We start from the raw sequence: 19,158 nt of genomic DNA, 5'->3' as shown, positions 1-19,158 counted from the left end.
TTGGCCACCGGCCTCCACTTTCATTTTAGCAAAGTCACATTGAGATTGGTCAATTTGAAAGCCCCAATCTATCGAAAACACAATACCTTTGAAAACTGGAACAGAAAAGAAGGGTCAGCAACAGTCAGAGTGGAGTCCCTAGAGATGTACTGCCGGAGACAGAGTAGAAAAATGTGAATAACAGTGCCTTAGTAGGCTTACAGCCAAAAGAGCAGAGGCTCAGTTGAGAGTGGAGACAGGTGATGGCTTTGTTTATTTCAGAAAGTGTGAGTGGGTGTGCGTATATATATTTATTTATAAGGCCTTATGGTGGGCATCCCTGGCATATGATGGTAATACCTGGACAGGTGAAACAGAATCTATTAGTGTGATGCCTTTGTACAAGGGGAAATCACAAGTTGACATTTGGGAAACAGGTATAAAAGCTTATTTTTCCAGCACAAATTGAGGTTTGTTTTTTTCAGAGAAAATGTTTTTTTTTTAGTTTGGATACCTAGTATGGGATGAGCATATTTGATAGAAAAATATGTTTTTGAGAAACCGATATGCAGGTTTTGAAAACAAAATGATTACAAATCAAAGCATATTTAAAGCTGCTTTTTGTATGATAGCACAAACCAATTTGAGGAGATTTATATCTATTAGTATTTCCTTTGCACTGTCCATTGTCTACTCCCGCAGTGTATGTGCCCTGATCATAAAACAAGTAAAATTTGACTAATCCCTGATTGGAATATTTAACTTACCTATAAGGGCATAGTATCCGTTGTAGAAACTCTTGTATGACAAGACCTCTCAAAATAACCCTTTTGAAAGGGGAAAAAACCTTCCTTTAAAATATGAATAAGTCACTCCTATGTAGGCCTTGTAGACCACAAGGCAGGGTGCATGGTATTTAAAAGAAGGAGATGTAGAAAATGTGTGTAACCATGTCCCTTCAGTGAGAAGCCCCCAACAGCTATTTTTACTGTGGAAGGCTCGGGCTGCTTAAAAGGAAAACTAGAGGACAGATGAAAATATAGATTCTGTATATCTGGCTTGGGACTAGCTAAAAAAATAAATCAACCACTCCTTTTAGTATTTATTTAAAGCCCAATCCTATGGTAAAGTTGGATTTTCAATAAATATTTAGGAAAATTAACTTTTAGAAAGTTACATTTTCCTTGCCAGAAACCTCTGGTGCTAATTTACATTGACTCTCCAAGCTCCACAGAAATCTTTCTGGACCCATGCAAGACCAGAAGGAGGACTACACTTGCTGTTTGAGATCTGTGAGGAGAGCCAAAGGGCTGGACCTGTTCCCACTTGCACTCAGGACAGAGCAGTAGACTCCAATTTTCAGTTTGCTCACCTCTTTCATGATTCGGGCCCCGGGCGGTAATGTAGGTCGGTGCACAGAGGCCAAGCTTTGGAATAAGTGTGACTACAAGCTTCCCTCTCTACCGGATGACCCATGATGAAGGAGATCTTCATCTTTTATAACTCTAAGAAGTAAACACCAAGTAGGTGCTATATATATATTTACTGACTATATTATATGCATGCAGAATGTGTGCTGCTATATAGGGTAAAAGGAGTGGTATCACGGAGTTAGATCCTTGGTCTTGAAGGAAAGCCAGGGAAACGGCTTGAAACATGTTGACTCTTAGAAAGGCAGTTACATAGTTATCGAATCCTTCTTTTCCCAGTTTTCAACCATACCAACTAGAGGCCCGAATGATTCATCATTTGCCTACTAGGCAGGTATTCTTAAAGTCTTCTTTCCACACCAAAAATACTTTCCACTCCTATTTTTAAATCATATTTTTACATCATTGTTAGACCTGGCATCATTGGCATGAGTCTCTCCTCCATTTTTTTCTGTTTGCCTCCTCTGTTTACAATGTTTTTGCTGGATTATTGCTTTGGGCACTGTGCCACTGCTGATCAGTGCCACAGTGCAAGTGCTCCCTATGTTAAATTGTTACCATGATTGGCTTGGTTGACTTACTGTTCAGACCCTAGTCTAGTGCACTGCGTGTGCCAAGGGCGTGTAAGTTAACTGCTGCTGGTGGGCTTGCAGCACGGGTTGTGCCACCCACAGAAGCAGCGTGTAAAATATGTCTCAGGCCTGCCATCGCAGAGCCTGTGTGCAGTCCCTGACTGCCATGTCGACTTGGCAAGGAAACCTACTTGCCAGTCTCTAAACCTTCACTTTGCCACATTTCAGACACCTCTATGGTAGGCCCTAGGGCAGGGTGCATTGTTGGTAAAAGGTAGGTCGTGCCCTGATGTGTGTGGCATGACCTAATAGTGAATTACAGCCATTTTCGTTTTTCACTATTGAAGGGCTACCTGCCTCCAATAGGCCAGACTGGGCAGACTGATTATTAACTCCATTATAATCTAACTTACTCAGGGAGCATGGTAGCAGGTCGAGTTTAGTATCCCTGAACTCAGAATTTAATAACACACCCTTTAGGATGGATGGTTTTTAAATTCTGTGTTTGAAAATAGCCCTTTTAGAAAGTGGCTATTTTCTTGTCCAACTATCCACCGGTCTCTGCTGGTTTGGTGTGTGTGTCAGGGGCTGGGTGGCTCCAGAGGTCTGAATGAGTCAGTGTGGGGTGAATGAGGCATTTACACATAGAGTGAGGGAAGAGTAGCCTGCCCTGCCTGACACAATGCTGGCTCCACCTCCTGCTGGGCGACTGATAGCCCTGCTCCTGCCAGTGACAATACTGGCTCTGCCTCCTGCTGGGCGGCTGAGGACCCTGCCCTGCTCAGTGAATAGGCCAGGTGCCTCTGCCTGGCAACACCCACAACAAACCTGAGATGGGGGGAATTTCCCTGCTTGGACAAAGGGAACAAAGGAGAAATGGGGTATAAGAGAAGGACCCCTGAACCAAGAACTCAGATCACTTCTGACAAGGAAACCTCTACCAAGGACAAGAAGCCTGCTGATCTAAGGACTTGCCTCCCCCTTCTGCCAGTGTGCTGTTTGCTGGGGGGAACCTGAAGCTGCTTCTTTATTTTTGCCAAGGAACAAGGAGAGAGAAACTTGGTGTGTACTCTCAAAAAGCTTGCTAGAAAATCTCCAAGGGCTGGAAGAGTGCCAGCCCCCTGTTGAAGTCACAGGGCCAAATGACTTCACCCTCTACTGAATTGTTGGTTGCTGGAAAGTGTTGTTTCCAGTGCACAGGGGAAATCTGCAGTCTCGACGCCGCCGACGCCGCCGAATCCAGCTCGACATCGTGAGTAACGGCTCCAGTGTTCCGAGCCTTCGACGCCGGACGCCGGGCCCGATCGACGCCAGTAGCGACGCCAGGAGTAGTGAGTATCGGCTCCAGCTCCAAGTGACCCCGTGTTGACGCCGGTATCGACGCCAGTGAGTAGTGAGTATCGGCTCCAGCTCCAAGCGACCCCGTCTCGACGCCGCTGCTGATCGCATCGACTCGACGCCCTTCTCAACGCCGTGAGCGCTGCTCCGGCCCGACACCCCTTGACGCCGCTGCGGATCGACCCGAATCCGAGGCACGACCGACGCCGACCTCGACGCCGACATCTCGACGCCGTGGATCATCGTTTTCTTCATTTCCAAAGGTACTGTGTTTGGGGGTTCTGTTGCGACTCCAGGCTCGACGTAGCGCTCCTCGCGGTCGACGCCGAACCTTGGGAATCTCGTAAACTCGACGTCGTGTGACTCCTGTGGGGGTCACATTGTTGTGTTTTCAGAAGAATACTTACCTTTGTTGCTAAAGACTTATTTCCTAAGAAGAAACTTTACCTGAACTAATATTTTTCCTTCCAAAGAGTATTTATTAAGACTGTGGTATATTTTTGTCGTTATTTGGTCTTGTGCTAAGCCTTATATAAAAATACTATTTTTATAATAACTCCTGTGTTGTGTCCATTTGTAGGGTATTCACTTTATTACTGTATGTGGTCATAAATGCTTAACACACTGCCTCTGAGATAAGCCTGTCTGCTCTGCCAAGCTACCAAGGGGGTAGCAGGGGTTATCTGAGTGTGTAATCCCCTTGCCCTGACTAGAGTTGGTGGGTCCCTAGTTGTCAGAAGTGTATACCTCTGCCAACTAGAGACCGCCGGTTCTAACATTGGTGGCAGCGGTGGGATTGAACTTTGCATTTATGACTCATGTGCAGTGATTAGTGTGCGCTATATAGTGAAAGCAGACCATAACGCAGCCACAATCTGTTTTGGTAGGATCTTCTATTTTTGTTCTCCGCTTTCCTGGAGCTTATTTTTTAAACACTGCCAGTTTTGACCATGGAAGATGCCGGAGCTGCTACACCCGTTGAGATTGTTGTGGGGGAATTTGATAAGGAAAAGATAGATTCCTATACGCTAAAGGATCTAAGAGGATTTTGCAAGCAGTTTAAAGTTCCTACCACAGGTCTCAAAAAGAGAGTCAACTTCCTCAAAGCGCTGAAGGCCTGGTTAGAGGCCAGAAATCCCTCTGATCCGGTGGTGGTACCGGAGGAGGAAGAAGAGGAGGAAGTGGAAGAGCCCACAGGTGGGCCAGTGTCATCTCCCGGCAGTAGTGTTTCCTCTAAGGGCCTTTCTCCTGAAGAGTTGGAAGACAGGGAGAGGGAGAGGGGACACCAGTTAGAAATGGCAAAACTTAAATTAGGAGGGCAGTTGGAATTAGAGAATGCAAGAAGCAAGAGAGAAGCTGAAATGGAGAGCAAAAGATTAGATTTTGAGAGAGAGAAATTAGCGTTTGAACGTGAGAAGATGGTGAGGGAGATGGAGCTTAAAACTAAGAGTTTAGAGTTGAATCCCTCTGGTGGCAGCACTCCATCTGTGCCTGCAGAAAGTAGGTTTTATTTTCCCAAAGATGTGATCAAGGATTACAGTAAAAATGAGGATATTAGCCAATGGTTTAAAGCATATGAGTTAGCATTGTTGGCCCACCGGGTCCCTGAGAAAGATTGGGGAACGGGGTTGTGGAGCCGCTTTACAAATGAAGGGAGAGATACCTTGTTGAGCATGCCTGCTGAGGATAGGATGTCTTATACTCATATGAAAGATGCTTTAATGTTGAGATATGGCTTAACCCCAGAAAAGTACCGACAAACCTTTAGAGAATGTAAGAAGTTGCCTGGTACTACGTGGGTTGAATATGTGTCTTTTTTTTGCAGAGCCATGGATGGTTGGATAAAGGGTAGCAAGGTTGATAGTTATGATGCTCTTTATGATTTGTTTGCTTGGGAGCACTTGTCTAATAACTGTTTTCCAGAGCTACGCCAGCACCTTGTTGATAGCAAGATATCTAACCCTAGAAAACTTGCTGAGGAGGCGGACCGCTGGGTCAGTACCAGGGTCCACAAGGGTCCAGTGGGAGACTCAGCCAAAGGTGGGCAGGGTCCCCAGCAGAAGAGTGGGGGGGGACAGGGGTAAACAGAGGGAGTTTCAGAAAGGGCCCCAAAGTAATCCCCAAGGGAACCAAGGGAAGGGTTCCCAGCCTCCCACTGTAAAGAAGCCAGAGGCCCCGACAGGTAAACCGGGGCCCCATGACCTGCTATGTTTGTAAGCATGTGGGACACCGTTATTATGATCCCCAGTGTCCCATGAAGGATTCCAATGCACCACCACGTGCACCCCCTCGTCAGGTAGCGAGTGTAGCCCTGGGAGGGAATGAGATGGGTGCCCCCGGTGGGTGGGGTCCCGCAGAAATGTCCCTGGTCTCTTTAGGAGACGTGGAAATGGTCCCTCCAACCCCTCTGCCTAATAACACTAAAAAATATAGGCAGTGGGTGACCATTAATGGCTATAGGGTGGAAGCTCTCAGAGACACCGGAGCGAGTGTGACAGCTGTCAAGTGTCACTTGGTGTCCAGAGAGCAGGTGGTCCCTCATGCATTCTACCCCGTTGTAGCTGCTGACAACTCACAGTCAGTGTGAGGTAGCTCAAGTTCCTTTTGAGTGGGGGGGGGGTCTCAGGGACTCTTCAGGTTGCTGTGAGGCCCCCCATGCCTGTTGATTGTCTCCTGGGCAATGATTTGGAGGACTCCCCTTGGGCTAAGGTGGAGAGAAAATCGCATCTGGAAATGTTGGGTCTGCCTGAGTGGGTGTGTGCGACCACCCGGTCCATGTCAGTTAGTAAGGGTGTTGATGGGGCCCTGGAGCCTGAAAGTATGGCTCAGGTCACAACCGTGAAGAGAAGAGGCAGGGGGCGCGGGAAACCGTCCCCCATCGTTCCCGCGGTCCAGGAGGGAGCAGACCCTGAGGGGGATGCCCTGGAACCGACAGGAGAACAAGTGGCCGAACTGGGAGACCTGCCCGAGCTGACCCATTGGCAGCAGGATGGTGGTCCCTCCAGGGAGGAATTTTGTGCTGAGCAGAAAGTGTGCCCTTCTCTTGTGGGTATGAGGCAGCAGGCCTCAGCCCAAACGACAGGTGATCAGTCAGGATCACATTGGGTCTACTGGGAGAACGACCTCCTGTATAGCGAGCCTAAGGCTGCTGAGCCTGGGTCAGCCCGTGTGCTGGTGGTACCCCAGCGCTTCATAGCCTTCCTACTGGGGTTGGCTCATGACGTTCCATTAGCTGGACATCTGGGGCAGGACAAGACCTATGACAGGCTTGTCACCCATTTTTATTGGCCCCAGATGAGAAAGGATTCAGATATCCATTGTAGGACCTGTCAAACTTGCCAGGCAAGTGGGAAAAGTGGGCGGAAGCAGAAGGCTCCCCTCCAACCTTTTCCCGTCGTCAGTACCCCATTTGAGCGAGTGGGAATTGACATTGTGGGGCCACTGGACCCCAAGACAGCCATGGGCAACAGGTTTATCCTGGTCTTGGTGGACCATGCCACCCGGTACCCGGAAGACATCCCTCTCCGCACAGTGACGGCCCCCGTGGTGGGACGGGCACTGATGGGTGTTTTCTCCCGCATGGGGTTCCCCAGAGAGATGGTGTCAGACCGGGGCACCAACTTCATTTCGAATTATATGAAGTCTCTGTGGAAGGAGTGTGGGGTAACCTACAAGTTTACCACTCCTTACCACCCTCAAGGTAATGGGCTGGTTGAGAGATTCAACCGGACCCTGAAAGGCATGATCATGGGTCTTGAAGAACCAATGAGGCGTAAATGGGACGTCCTCTTGCCATGCCTACTGTTTGCTTACCGTGAGGTGCCACAGAGGTCTCTAGGGTTCAGCCCATTGGAGCTTTTGTATGGACACCCGGTAAGAGGACCTTTGAGTCTGGTCAAAGAAGGCTAGGAGCAATCTCCCAGGAAACCTCCCCAGGATGTATACAGTTACATGCTGGCCTTTAGGAACCAGACTCGGCGCTTCAGGGATCTTGCTCAGGCAAATCTGGAGGCCAGCCAGGAAGAGATGAAGCGGTGGTACGATCAGAATGCCACTCTGGTTGAGCTTCCACCTGGTCAGAAAGTTTGGGTCATGGCCCCTGTGGAACCTTGTGCGCTCAAGGACAGGTGGACTGGACCATTTGAGGTTGTGGAGAAAAAGAGCGATGTCACCTACTTGGTGGACTTGAAGTCTCCCAGGAACCCCTTGCGTGTCCTGCATGTCAACCGGTTAAAGCCCCACTTAGAAAGGTCTGAAGTGGGCATGCTCCTTGCCACAGATGCTGGGATGGAGGAGGAGAGTGAGCCTCTTCCTGACCTCCTGTGTGCAAAAGAGAAAGATGGGTCAGTGGATGGTGTTGTCCTCTCTGACACACTGACCCCTGAGCAGCAGCAAGATTGTCGCCATCTGTTGGTACAATTCCCTGTTCTGTTTTCCTTAATCCCTGGTGTCACTCAGTGGTGTGTCCATGATGCGGACACTGGGGACAGCACTCCTGTGAGGCACAAGGCCTACAGGGTGACTGAAAAGGTCAGAGCATATATCAAGGAGGAGGTCTCCAAGATGTTTGCCTTAGGGGTGGTTGAGTCGGGGTGGTTGAGTCCTCTAGCAGTCCTTGGGCCAGCCCAGTTGTCTTGGTCACAAAGGCTGCAGCGCCTGGTGCTTCACCAGAACTTCGGTTCTGTGTGGATTACCGAGGACTCAATTCGGTCACCAAGACTGACGTGCACCCCATCCCCAGAGCTGATGAGCTCATCGATCGGTTGGGGGCTGCCCGGTACCTTGTTTGATCTAACGTCTGGGTACTGGCAGATCGCCTTGACTGATGGGGCAAAGGAGAGGTCTGCATTCTCCACACCAGATGGGCACTACCAGTTCCGGGTGATGCCCTTTGGAATGAAGAATGCCCTTGCCACATTCCAGAGGTTGGTTAACCAGGTATTGGCCGGGCTGGAAGATTTCAGCGCCGCCTACCTGGACGATATAGCAGTGTTCAGCGCCAGCTGGGAGGAACACTTGCGCCACCTCCAGGAAGTGTTGTTGGCCCTGCGCAGAGCAGGCCTCACAATTAAGGCCAGTAAGTGCCAGATTGGGCAGGGTTCAGTGGTGTACTTGGGGCACCAAGTAGGGAGCGGCAAGGTGGCCCCCCTGCAACCCAAGATAGATACCATCCTGGCTTGGGAACCGCCCAAAACCCAGACTCAGGTGAGAGCCTTCTTGGGTCTCACGGGTTACTACAGGAGGTTTGTCAAGGGGTATGGCAACATTGTGCACCCCTTGACCTCGCTGACTTCCAGGAAGCAGCCAAGACTTGTGATCTGGACTGACGCCCGTCAGAAAGCCTTTGACACCCTGAAAACTGTAATGTGTACAGCACCGGTCCTCCAGGCACCCGACTTTTCAAAAGAGTTCATTGTCCAGACAGACGCTTCAGAGCATGGTGTGGGGGCTGTTCTAGCACAGATGAATGAGGAGGGCCGAGACTTACCTGTAGCCTTCATCAGCCGTAGGTTACTTCCCAGGGAACAAAGGTGGAGTGCGATAGAGCGTGAGGCATTTGCTGTGGTCTGGGCGCTGAAGAAGCGAAGACCCTACCTGTTTGGGACTCACTTCCGGGTTCAGACAGACCACAGGCCCCTCAGATGGTTAATGCAGATGAGGGGTGAGAACCCAAAGCTGTTGAGGTGGTCCATTTCCCTACAGGGGATGGACTTTACGGTGGAACACCGCCCTGGTACAGATCACGCCAATGCTGATGGTCTGTCCAGATTTTTCCGCCTTAGTGATGAGGACTTCCTGGGTGAAAACATAAAATATACATACACAAATAACCCAGTGACAATACTGGCTCCGCCTCCTGCTGGGCGGCTGAGGACCCTGACCTGCTCAGTGAATAGGCCAGGTGCCTCTGCCTGGCAACACCCACAACAAACCTGAGATGGGGGGAATTTCCCTGCTTGGACAAAGGGAACAAAGGAGAAATAGGGTATAAGAGAAGGACCCCTGAACCAAGAACTCAGAACACTTCTGACAAGGAAACCTCTACCAAGGACAAGAAGCCTGCTGATCTAAGGACTTGCCTCCCCGTTCTGCCAGTGTGCTGTTTGCTGGGGGGAACCTGAAGCTGCTTCTTTATTTTTGCCAAGGAACAAGGAGAGAGGAACTTGGTGTGTACTCTCAAAAAGCTTGCTAGAAAATCTCCAAGGGCTGGAAGAGTGCCAGCCTCTGGTTGAAGTCACAGGGCCAAAGGACTTCACCCTCTACTGAATTGCTGGTTGCTGGAAAGTGTTGTTTCCAGTGCACAGGGGAAATCTGCAGTCTCGACACCGCCGACGCCGCCGAATCCAGCTCGACATCGTGAGTAACGGCTCCAGTGTTCCGAGCCTTCGACGCCGGCCGCCGGGCCCGATCGACGCCAGTAGCGACGCCAGGAGTAGTGAGTTTCGGCTCCAGCTCCAAGTGACCCCGTCTTGACGCCGGTATCGACGCCAGTGAGTAGTGAGTATCGGCTCCAGCTCCAAGCGACCCCGTCTCGACGCCGCTGCTGATCGCATCGACTCGACCCCCTTCTCGACGCCGTGAGCGCTGCTCCGGCCCGACACCCCTCGACGCCGCTGCGAATCCGAGGCACGACCGACGCCGACCTCGACGCCGACATCTCGACGCCGTGGATCATCGTTTTCTTCATTTCCAAAGGTACTGTGTTTGGGGGTTCTGTTGCGACTCCAGGCTCGACGTAGCGCTCCTCGCGGTCGACGCCGAACCTTGGGAATCTCGTAAACTCGACGTCGTGTGACTCCTGTGGGGGTCACATTGTTGCCAAGAACTGTGTTTTCAGAAGAATACTTACCTTTGTTGCTAAAGACCTATTTCCTAAGAAGAAACTTTACCTGAACTACTATTTTTCCTTCCAAAGAGTATTTATTAAGACTGTGGTATATTTTTGTCGTTATTTGGTCTTGTGCTAAGCCTTATATAAAAATACTATTTTTATAATAACTCCTGTGTTGTGTCCATTTGTAGGGTATTCACTTTATTACTGTATGTGGTCATAAATGCTTAACACACTGCCTCTGAGATAAGCCTGTCTGCTCTGCCAAGCTACCAAGGGGGTAGCAGGGGTTATCTGAGTGTGTAATCCCCTTGCCCTGACTAGAGTTGGTGGGTCCCTATTTGTCAGAAGTGTATACCTCTGCCAACTAGAGACCGCCAGTTCTAACAATCATATTATATACATCTATAAGTACTCCATGTAATTCGTAGGTAATAGAAAACTGATTGGCTCTTTTTGTTTTTTGGTACTTATCGGTAGGAGGACGAGCCTTTTTGTCCCTTTGTCTCCCCTTTATTTTTGATAGTCATCTCCTGTATGGATACATGGACACAACAAGCTGCAAAAAGTTTTTTTTCCTGAAGTGTCCAGCTGACCATTAGCAAGTGGACCTGGAAGTGACCTCTGCCTGCCTCCCCTGAGGTTCTGGAGGCTTTAGTAGTGAACACCTGTGGTTATTTGGGCCCCAGAAGAAAGTTTGGGAACTTTTGAAAACTTTTCCTCTAGGGTTCTAGAGCTTTAGTGGGACCTGTCAGAACAAGAATCTGACTGGCAGTTCCACAGCGTCAGATTTGATTTCAGCTTCGTCCTACTCAAAGATCCCTGCATCTCAGATAAAACAACTATGTCCCATTCTGCGTAAAATCCCCAAAGTTTCAGAGCATCAGCTGGATCAACCTGCTTCGGGTATATGGCCTTTGGTTCCTTGGCAGCAGTTTCAGTTTCTGAGATGACCCACACGGGGAAGGTTTTTCTTCACAAAAATATTACAAAGTCAGGGTTAATTTATTGAAAACTTTAGCTGGGGCTAACAGGCTAGTGGATGTATTACTTGTGGTGGATTACCATCTACCCCAATTATTAAGTCACTTTCTTACAATATTGATAACTTTTTTCTTGATATTGCGGTAGTAGCCATGTCACATGCATTGAGGTGGTGGTTGTCCTACTGCATTATCAAGTTTTAAATATCATCCAGCCAAAATATTGTATTAATTTTATACACATTCATAAACCACATCTATTTATCTTGAAGATATATATATCTTCATGGTACATAGATTTGGAGTTAAGACTAGTAAATCTGTACTTACATATATACTTTTGAGATATTGTGTTGATCAATATCCTGGATATGATATATTGGCATGACAATGTTTTTATTACTCAATATTGTGACATACTTTTGGGGGTCATTACCAGTAATCCTGCAAGGTGTGGTCACTTTTGTGGTTGTATTTGATGTGGTCACTACTACAACAATGGTGAAGTAGCTCTTTTCATTTTTCTTTGATCAGACGTATCTCTCTTTATAAAAAAGATTTGACGGCCCTATTCTAAACCCTTCAACAGTGATGAATCATGTTGGAATTAGACTGAGTCTGTTTTAAAAATAGCCTTTTGGGTAGTCATAGGTACCCACATAAGCTTGAGAAGCTTTAGGGAGGCAGGTTTTGTTACCTGCTATAGATATTTTACTGTGGCACACACTGACAATGACTTTTCATCTCTCAAACGTACCCATTGCAATTGTACCATAGAACATTGTCTCCTACCCGATTTACCGAGACTCTTGCTGACACACTATTTCAACCATGACAGACTGCATGTTGATATTCTCAAATAGTACTTGCTCCCTAAAGCAAAACACACAGAGGGCCAGATGTAGGTGGCCAAATAGCGAGTGCTAACGCTGAAATTCGCCGAATTTCAGAGTTAGCGCTCGCTATTTGGCAGTGAGCAATGTAGGTAAGTTGAAACCTACTAGCAAAATAAGGAATCGTAAAATTGCGATTCCTTATTTTGCTCTTGCATTTAAGGAATCGCAAATTGCGATTCCTTAAATGCAATGTAAGTAGCACAAAAGAAAGTGCACTTTAGCCTTAAGGAATCGCTAATTACCACCAATTTCAAGTTGGTGGTAATTAGCGATTTCCTTTAAAAAAGCACTTTTTTGCTTTTTTTTAAGTGCCATGGGGAACACATTCATGCCCTTAGGGCATGTATGTGTGCCACATGTGCACACATGCACATTTAAGGGGTACAACAGGGTGTCCTTTTGAAACCCTGGCACCCTTGAAATTGCTCCCGCAATTTGCGAGTGCCTCTTGGTGTCTCGCAAATTGCGGGAGCAATTCCTATTCATTCGGCCCATAGGAATGAATGGGAAGGTATTCCTTAATTGCGAATCACAATTTGCCATTCACAATTAAGAAATATATTGGAATCGCAAAAAATATTGCGATTCCTACCTACATGGAATTTTGCGATTCCTTAATAGCGATTCCCTAAAAATTGCTATTAAGGTATCGCAAACATGCATTTACCTACATCTGGCCCAGAGTTGTCTAAGTGGAGTGTGCAAAAAAACTTACAAAAATTGAAGAGGACTTCAAAATAGTACACCAGGTAATATAACTCTACTACATTTAGGGTGAGATTTACACAGTCAATTTAATTAAAATTGTAGGATATTCATCACCCTTTATATTTATAAGAGGACCTAACTGTATCCTGCAGTAAGTTAATTTATTATAGTACGTCAACAATGTTATACAAGACAGAATTTTTACAGGCTAGAAAAGGAGTTAGTGCTTGCTTCTGATATCTGATTTTAACCTACATAGGGCTCCATTAGCTGTGTTGAGACTGACCACCAGTGGTGCAGCGGTCCCGCACCACTGATTAGGATGCGACCGCCACCCTGGCGGTCGCATCCTGTATATCTAACATTGCAGGGGGTGCTGCTGTAAGCAGCACCCGCTGCAATGCCAAAATGGCATGTTACACTTTGCCATGCACAACGTGGCAGTAACCGCGCGGTGCCTGCCACCTTGTGCGTGGAAATGTAGGTACCCCCAAGTGCAGCCCCCCGTAACCCCCACCCCCCGGGGGCCTGCAACGGGATCCCAAAGCAACTTCTGCCGGCATTCCCATGGCGAAAGGCCTTGTAAACAGGACATCATAATATGGATGGCGGTGCCTATATTGTGCCCGAGTTCCCCCGGTCAGCAATCGTGACGATTGCTGACCGGCAGAAAAGCGGCGGACGGACTTTCCTCCGCCGCGGTACCCACCGCTATGCTAATATGTCGGGGGTCAATGTGGTTGTGATGGCGGGCGCATAGCCACCGCCGGCCGGGCGGTGGCGATCCGTCCGCCATCATAAGGGGGCCCATAGCAGTGATTAGAATCCCTGCTTCAACATCTCAGTCATTTGTTTTTTGGAATTTTAAAAAAAAGTGTATTATTGAATTGGGTAATAGGCACATCTCCTAATTACATAGCTGTGAAATATCAAACTCAGCCCTTATAAGAACTAAATGCCAATATTATTATTATCATTATTATTAATTTTCAGTCTAATATGGCACAACATAGTGATTTATTGTTTTAAGGAAATTTCTACACTATGACCAGCCATAATCTAGTCAAACATTTTGATATCTTATTATTGTACTTTTAGATATTCCACGTCAGACTTCGATGCATCTGAATTTTTTCTAAAAGAATGTTTAAATATCCGGCGCAGTTTGTACGGCAAGAGCCACATCCTTGTCGGAGAAGCACAAGAGTACTTGGCTGATGTGCAGAGCCACCCAAAGAACGGTTTGGAGTAAGACCTTTACATGTTTTTGTGTGATTTTTGTGGGGTTTGACACTAACCCACATAAGAAGAAATATTCAGTATTTGTATCAAGATTTAAAAGAACTGATACAACTATATCCTTTCAACATTGAACAAATAAGCATTGAGAAAGGCATTAGGCTGTCCCATGTAATTTTGTTTAGTGTGATATCTTGAGAGAGGTGATGAGCCTTGACCTAAAATTAATGTAGAAGATGGGAAGAGTTAGTAATTTAGAGGTATAGACTTGTTAACACAGAACACCAGTGTAGTCCTGCACATATGAATAGGGAACAATTATGTAAATGTTTATCTCATTATATACATGTATATATGTCTAATATTGCCATATTTATCAAGCAGCTTTCCTGGGGTTGTGCCTATAGTTGTACCTCTTCACACAGGAAACAATTGTGATTTTCAGTGACATTAGGCCTAAGTCAGTGGTTTTGCACAGCAGAAACAACTGTCAGCATGTCCATTCCCTAGTGCTTATGATAAAAAGTGAACAAGTATTAGCAGACTGTAAGATACAGAGAGATTTCTGCAAACTTTAGAGAGTAGTCAATTGCACTAGACAACGGTTTTTCAGTTTGTGAAGTTCCTACTTGTCTGCATTTTATTGGTCTTTGCAGACAATGATCAGCATGGCATAACAGTATGTACTTTACTATTGGACCTGAGAATCATCTTGGATCCACAAAGGGATACAGTCTGTCATGGATTGAGTCACCCAATCAATCTTCAATTCCCATCAAGGTGGCTTGATTAGCTCGGATTCCGTTGCTACTTTCCTGCTCCTCTGCTTATGTTGCCCACCCTCTTCTGGCCCATACAACTTCCATTAGATTTATTTATTTATTGTTATCCATGTATTTCCAATGCAACACTTCACATCCCAGTGTTGGGTATCCAAGCACTGCACATTTTACAATTTAGACCAGCATGGTACAGAAAGGAATTGTGGAAAGTTCTGGAAGAGTAGAGATCACATAACATCTATGGGATGTACAGTAGCATTATAGTAGAACAGGAATGAGCAATGTGGTATAAGAAAGAGTGTGAGGTTTGTTGGCAGCATAAAGAGTGCAGGAGCATACTATGGTGAGTTGCAATTATTAGATGTCTAGAAGCCCATCTATCCATAAGAACCTTTTCAGTTCCTTACATTTAAAAGGACAGGTGCACATGTTGAAAAAACAAACTTATACGATTTCTTTCCTCGTTTGTGAGATTAAAACATATTTTGCCTGTCCTATTAATTTAAGCAGCTTGTATTAGATGAATCATGATAGTATGTTCTTTAAAAAATATATATATTTAAAAAAAAAACATATCAGTTGTTAAAAGATGAACAAATTCATTTTTGGTGTGTCATTGCTAAAAGTCTTAAATCAGGGACCAATGGTTAATTGTAACTGAACTCATCTTTTTGTCACAGTGTACAAATTTGAGAGCCATATTTGTAAAGTTATAATAAACTTCCAACACTCTTGCTGTCAGTGATAGAAACCCTAACAACAAAAGAATAAGCGGCTAGTGCCCATTAGTTCATATCCCATGGAACACATACTGAACTAGCATTTTCAAAAAGAATACAGGGCATATGCCCAATGATTCATATTTCATATTAGTCATTGTAAACTAACAAACTGCAAAACGTGTTTCAATCATTTCAAATATATAAGACCTACTGACTTGTGGTCTTAATATGTATCTAAAAAACATACTTAAAAGATTATTTTTCCCATGTTGATTGATTGTACAATATATCATTAATACAGTCTTACAAATCCCATGTTAATATTTTATCAAAACATGTGCAAAGTAGTGCAAAGTGCCAAAATTGTTAAAAGTATCCCATAATAATAAAAAACACTTAGAAGATGGAGGTGCAGCAGAGGGCATCATCTGTAAATACTTTTCGTAACATATATAGCCAGTCTAAGTGGTTTAACTAAGAAATATCAACTCTATTCCCTGAGTTATTCTCTGCTCACATAGAGAAAATATTGAACAGGAAAAAGGAATGCATCCAACAAACGTGTTCCTAAAATTTTATATATATTCACTTAAAAAACCATAGGTTTCACACATGTTATAGTTAGGTGGATATTTCACTCGAAAAAACGAATGAAATTCCCCCGTTATAGTTAGTTCAGATAACTATAACTCGCGCGCCCGCAATCCTGCTCATGACGTCACATATTACATCACTCATGACATGGTCAGTGGCATCACTCATGACATCACTGATGACATCATCCTTGTGATAGAGTGGCGGTCGCGCGAGTTATAGTTATCTGAACTAACTATAACGGGGGAATTTCATTGGTTTTTTACGAGTGAAATATCCACCTAACTATAACATGTGTGAAACCTATGGTTTTTTAAGTTAATTTGCAAGGTTTTTTAAGTGCTAATTCCTAACTATAACGTGTGTGAAACCTATGTTTTTTCCAGTGAATTTGTACGTTTTTTTAAATGCTAAGTCATGTATGTATTTTTTGTTATATATATATTTATTTTACAATAAACTACGTATTAAAAATCTTATTTTTAATGGTTTTTCACCAGCGATTTAAAAAAAAAAAAAAATGTTTTTTTCTGCCTTCGGGGTCCTTCAGGGACCCCTGACAAAGGCTAGGGGGTCAGGAACTCTCTACCCTGCCCCCTTTTCACGTTCGCCACCCTCCTTTTTCACTCTCGCACTGAAAACAAACAAAATGGCGGCCGACACTTCCTGATTTCGACCGATTCGAACGTTGACTGACATGTAACCACCAATCAGAATTACGCTCGCGCACGTTAGAGTGCGCGCACGGTGTGCGCACGGTGCGCGGCTATAGATATGCATGTTCTTTTAACTGCAATTTTCTCAGGAACTACTGAACAGATTGACACCATATATCCAAAAGGCACATGCCTGACCTGAGGACTACCTCTCTGCCAAATTTCAAGTAATTCTGTTCAGCCGTTTCGGGCTGTACCTTCGACTAAAGGTCCTATGGGAAAATGCATGGGGCCCCCCTTTTTTCTCAGCCCCCGCCTGACGAATCCCCCCGAGACTTTCAGTGTAGGAGCTGAGCGGAGCGCCCCATTAGTTTTGAAAATTTCGCGAAGATTCGTCAACCAGCGCCAAAGTTATTCAAAATAGAATTTTGAGATTTCCTATGTGCAGGCAACTATAACTCACGCGACCGCAATCCGCTGCTGATGACGTCAGATATTACATCACTGATGACATATGTGTCTTTCTGAAAAAAAAAAAATGAAATATATGTATAGCTAAAGATGAATGGAAGAAGACATGGGTAAATAAGTATCTAAATACAGTGATGTAATATCTGACGTCATCAGCAGCGGATTGCGGTCGCGTGAGTTATAGTTGCCTGCACTAACTATAACGGGGAATTTCATTGGTTTTTTACGAGGGAAATGCCCAGCTAACTATAACATGTGTGAAACCTATGGTTTTTTAAGTGAATTTGCAAGGTTTTTTAAATGCTAATTCCTAACTATAACGTGTGTGAAACCTATGGTTTTTTCAGTGAATATATATATATATATATATATATATATATATATATATATAAATAAGATATTCAAAATTGGAAAATCCACAAAGCACATTTACAAAAAATACTGTAAACATTAAAATAAATTAAAAAAACCAACAAATAGTATAAAAATTGAAAAAGTAAAACAATGGTGTAGAATCTATTTAACCAAGATTATGAAAACTATTGGAGTTTAAGATTATTAAATATACTATTACCACTCTTGTTTATATAACGGTAGGGAAAGCATTGTATTTAGGAGGGATAACATTTACTATTTCCACTCAAGTGAGTGCAACAGTAGGGAACGTGTTGGACTTTGGAGGGTTAAAACTTTCTATTCCTACTCCAGTCTTTGCAACACTAGGGAAAGCATTGGATTTCTGTTCCCACTCCAAACAGCGCAGTAGTAGGGAAAGTGTTGGACTTTGTAAGGCTAAAATGTAGATTTTCCCCAACCTTGATGGTCAGAAAATCTGGAGTTTATTAAAGACACGGAGGCTAATGGCTGTGGTGAGCTAAATAAAGAAGATTTCAATAAGATTAGCCTCCAGTCTTGACATAAAATTTACTATTCCCACTCCAGTCTGTGCAACAGTAGGTAAAGTGTTGGATTTCAGAGGAGTGACATTTTCTAATTCCACTCCAGTCAGCACAACAGTAAGGAAAATGTAGGAATTTGGAGGGGTAAATTTTACTATTCTCACTCCTGTATCTGGAACAGTAGGACATTTTTTAGATTTCAGGGCATGGGGGTGAGGGGGTTAACATTTATAATTCCTGCTCCAAAGAGAGAAACAGTAGGGAAAGTGTTGGACTTTGGAGGAGTTAGAGTTACTATTCCTACACCAGTCTGTGCAACAGCAGGGAAAGCGTTGGACTTCAGAGGGGTTACATTTAATATTCCCACTCCATTCAGAGTAACAGTAGGGAAAGTGCTGGACTTTGAAGGGGTTACATTTACTATTCCCACTCCAAACAGCTCAATAGGATGGGAGGTGGAAATGCTGTAATTTTTAGGAATACATTTGTGGATTCCTCCACCACACTGATGCAAGTAGAGAACATTCAGGTTCTTATTTTTACTTTTCAAACTGACTCCATCATTCTCTTTTTCAGGTATTTTTATAGATAGCTTCCTCACTGCTCTAATAGCAGTCTCCCACATTTGTTTGAAATAATTGCTCAACTCTCCTTGCAGTATTCAAATTTTACAATCTTAGGTGATTTTAGTTTGCACATAGATTATCCTAAATGTTTTCAGGCTGTTCAGTTTAGTCTCACCTGGAAGGTATGAATCTCCCACAGCTAATCACGACTCCCACACATAAGGCGGGGCACACTCTTGATTTCATTTCTCCGTGAACTGCAAGTGCCTCCTGCAGACATTCTTATCTGTCCGGGTCAGCATGGCATAAAATTTCCGAGGCACCTCTCTCCCAAAGCCACAATCCGCACTGCCCTTTTTTTTAACTGGTACCCTAGATACGAATGTGTCAAATTTTAACAAATGGCTTATTAATTGCCTTGATTTTATGGCTCTGTTAAAGTTTGAGGCCACAAAAAGGGCACTTTAGTTGTATCCCTCTTTAAGGGAAGA

The 19,158-nt window shown here is 44.8% G+C and overlaps 1 protein-coding gene across 1 annotated transcript in view; it reads left to right on the top strand.

Moving 5' to 3' along the window:
• Positions 1-19,158, top strand: part of LOC146855455 (putative tetratricopeptide repeat protein 41) — a 380,695-nt gene that overhangs the window by 306,748 nt on the left and 54,789 nt on the right. Inside the window, exon 12 of the mRNA XM_085651143.1 lies at positions 13,837-13,986. Within this exon, the coding sequence (XP_085507269.1) occupies positions 13,837-13,986 (150 nt within the window). The remainder of the gene's footprint in view (positions 1-13,836; positions 13,987-19,158) is intronic.

This window comes from Triturus cristatus, chromosome 4_1 (assembly GCF_964204655.1).
Source record: "Triturus cristatus chromosome 4_1, aTriCri1.1, whole genome shotgun sequence".
Lineage (NCBI taxonomy): Eukaryota > Metazoa > Chordata > Amphibia > Caudata > Salamandridae > Triturus > Triturus cristatus.
The sequence above is the reverse complement of the archived record's forward strand: the minus strand, read 5'-3'. Positions and strand labels throughout refer to the sequence as shown.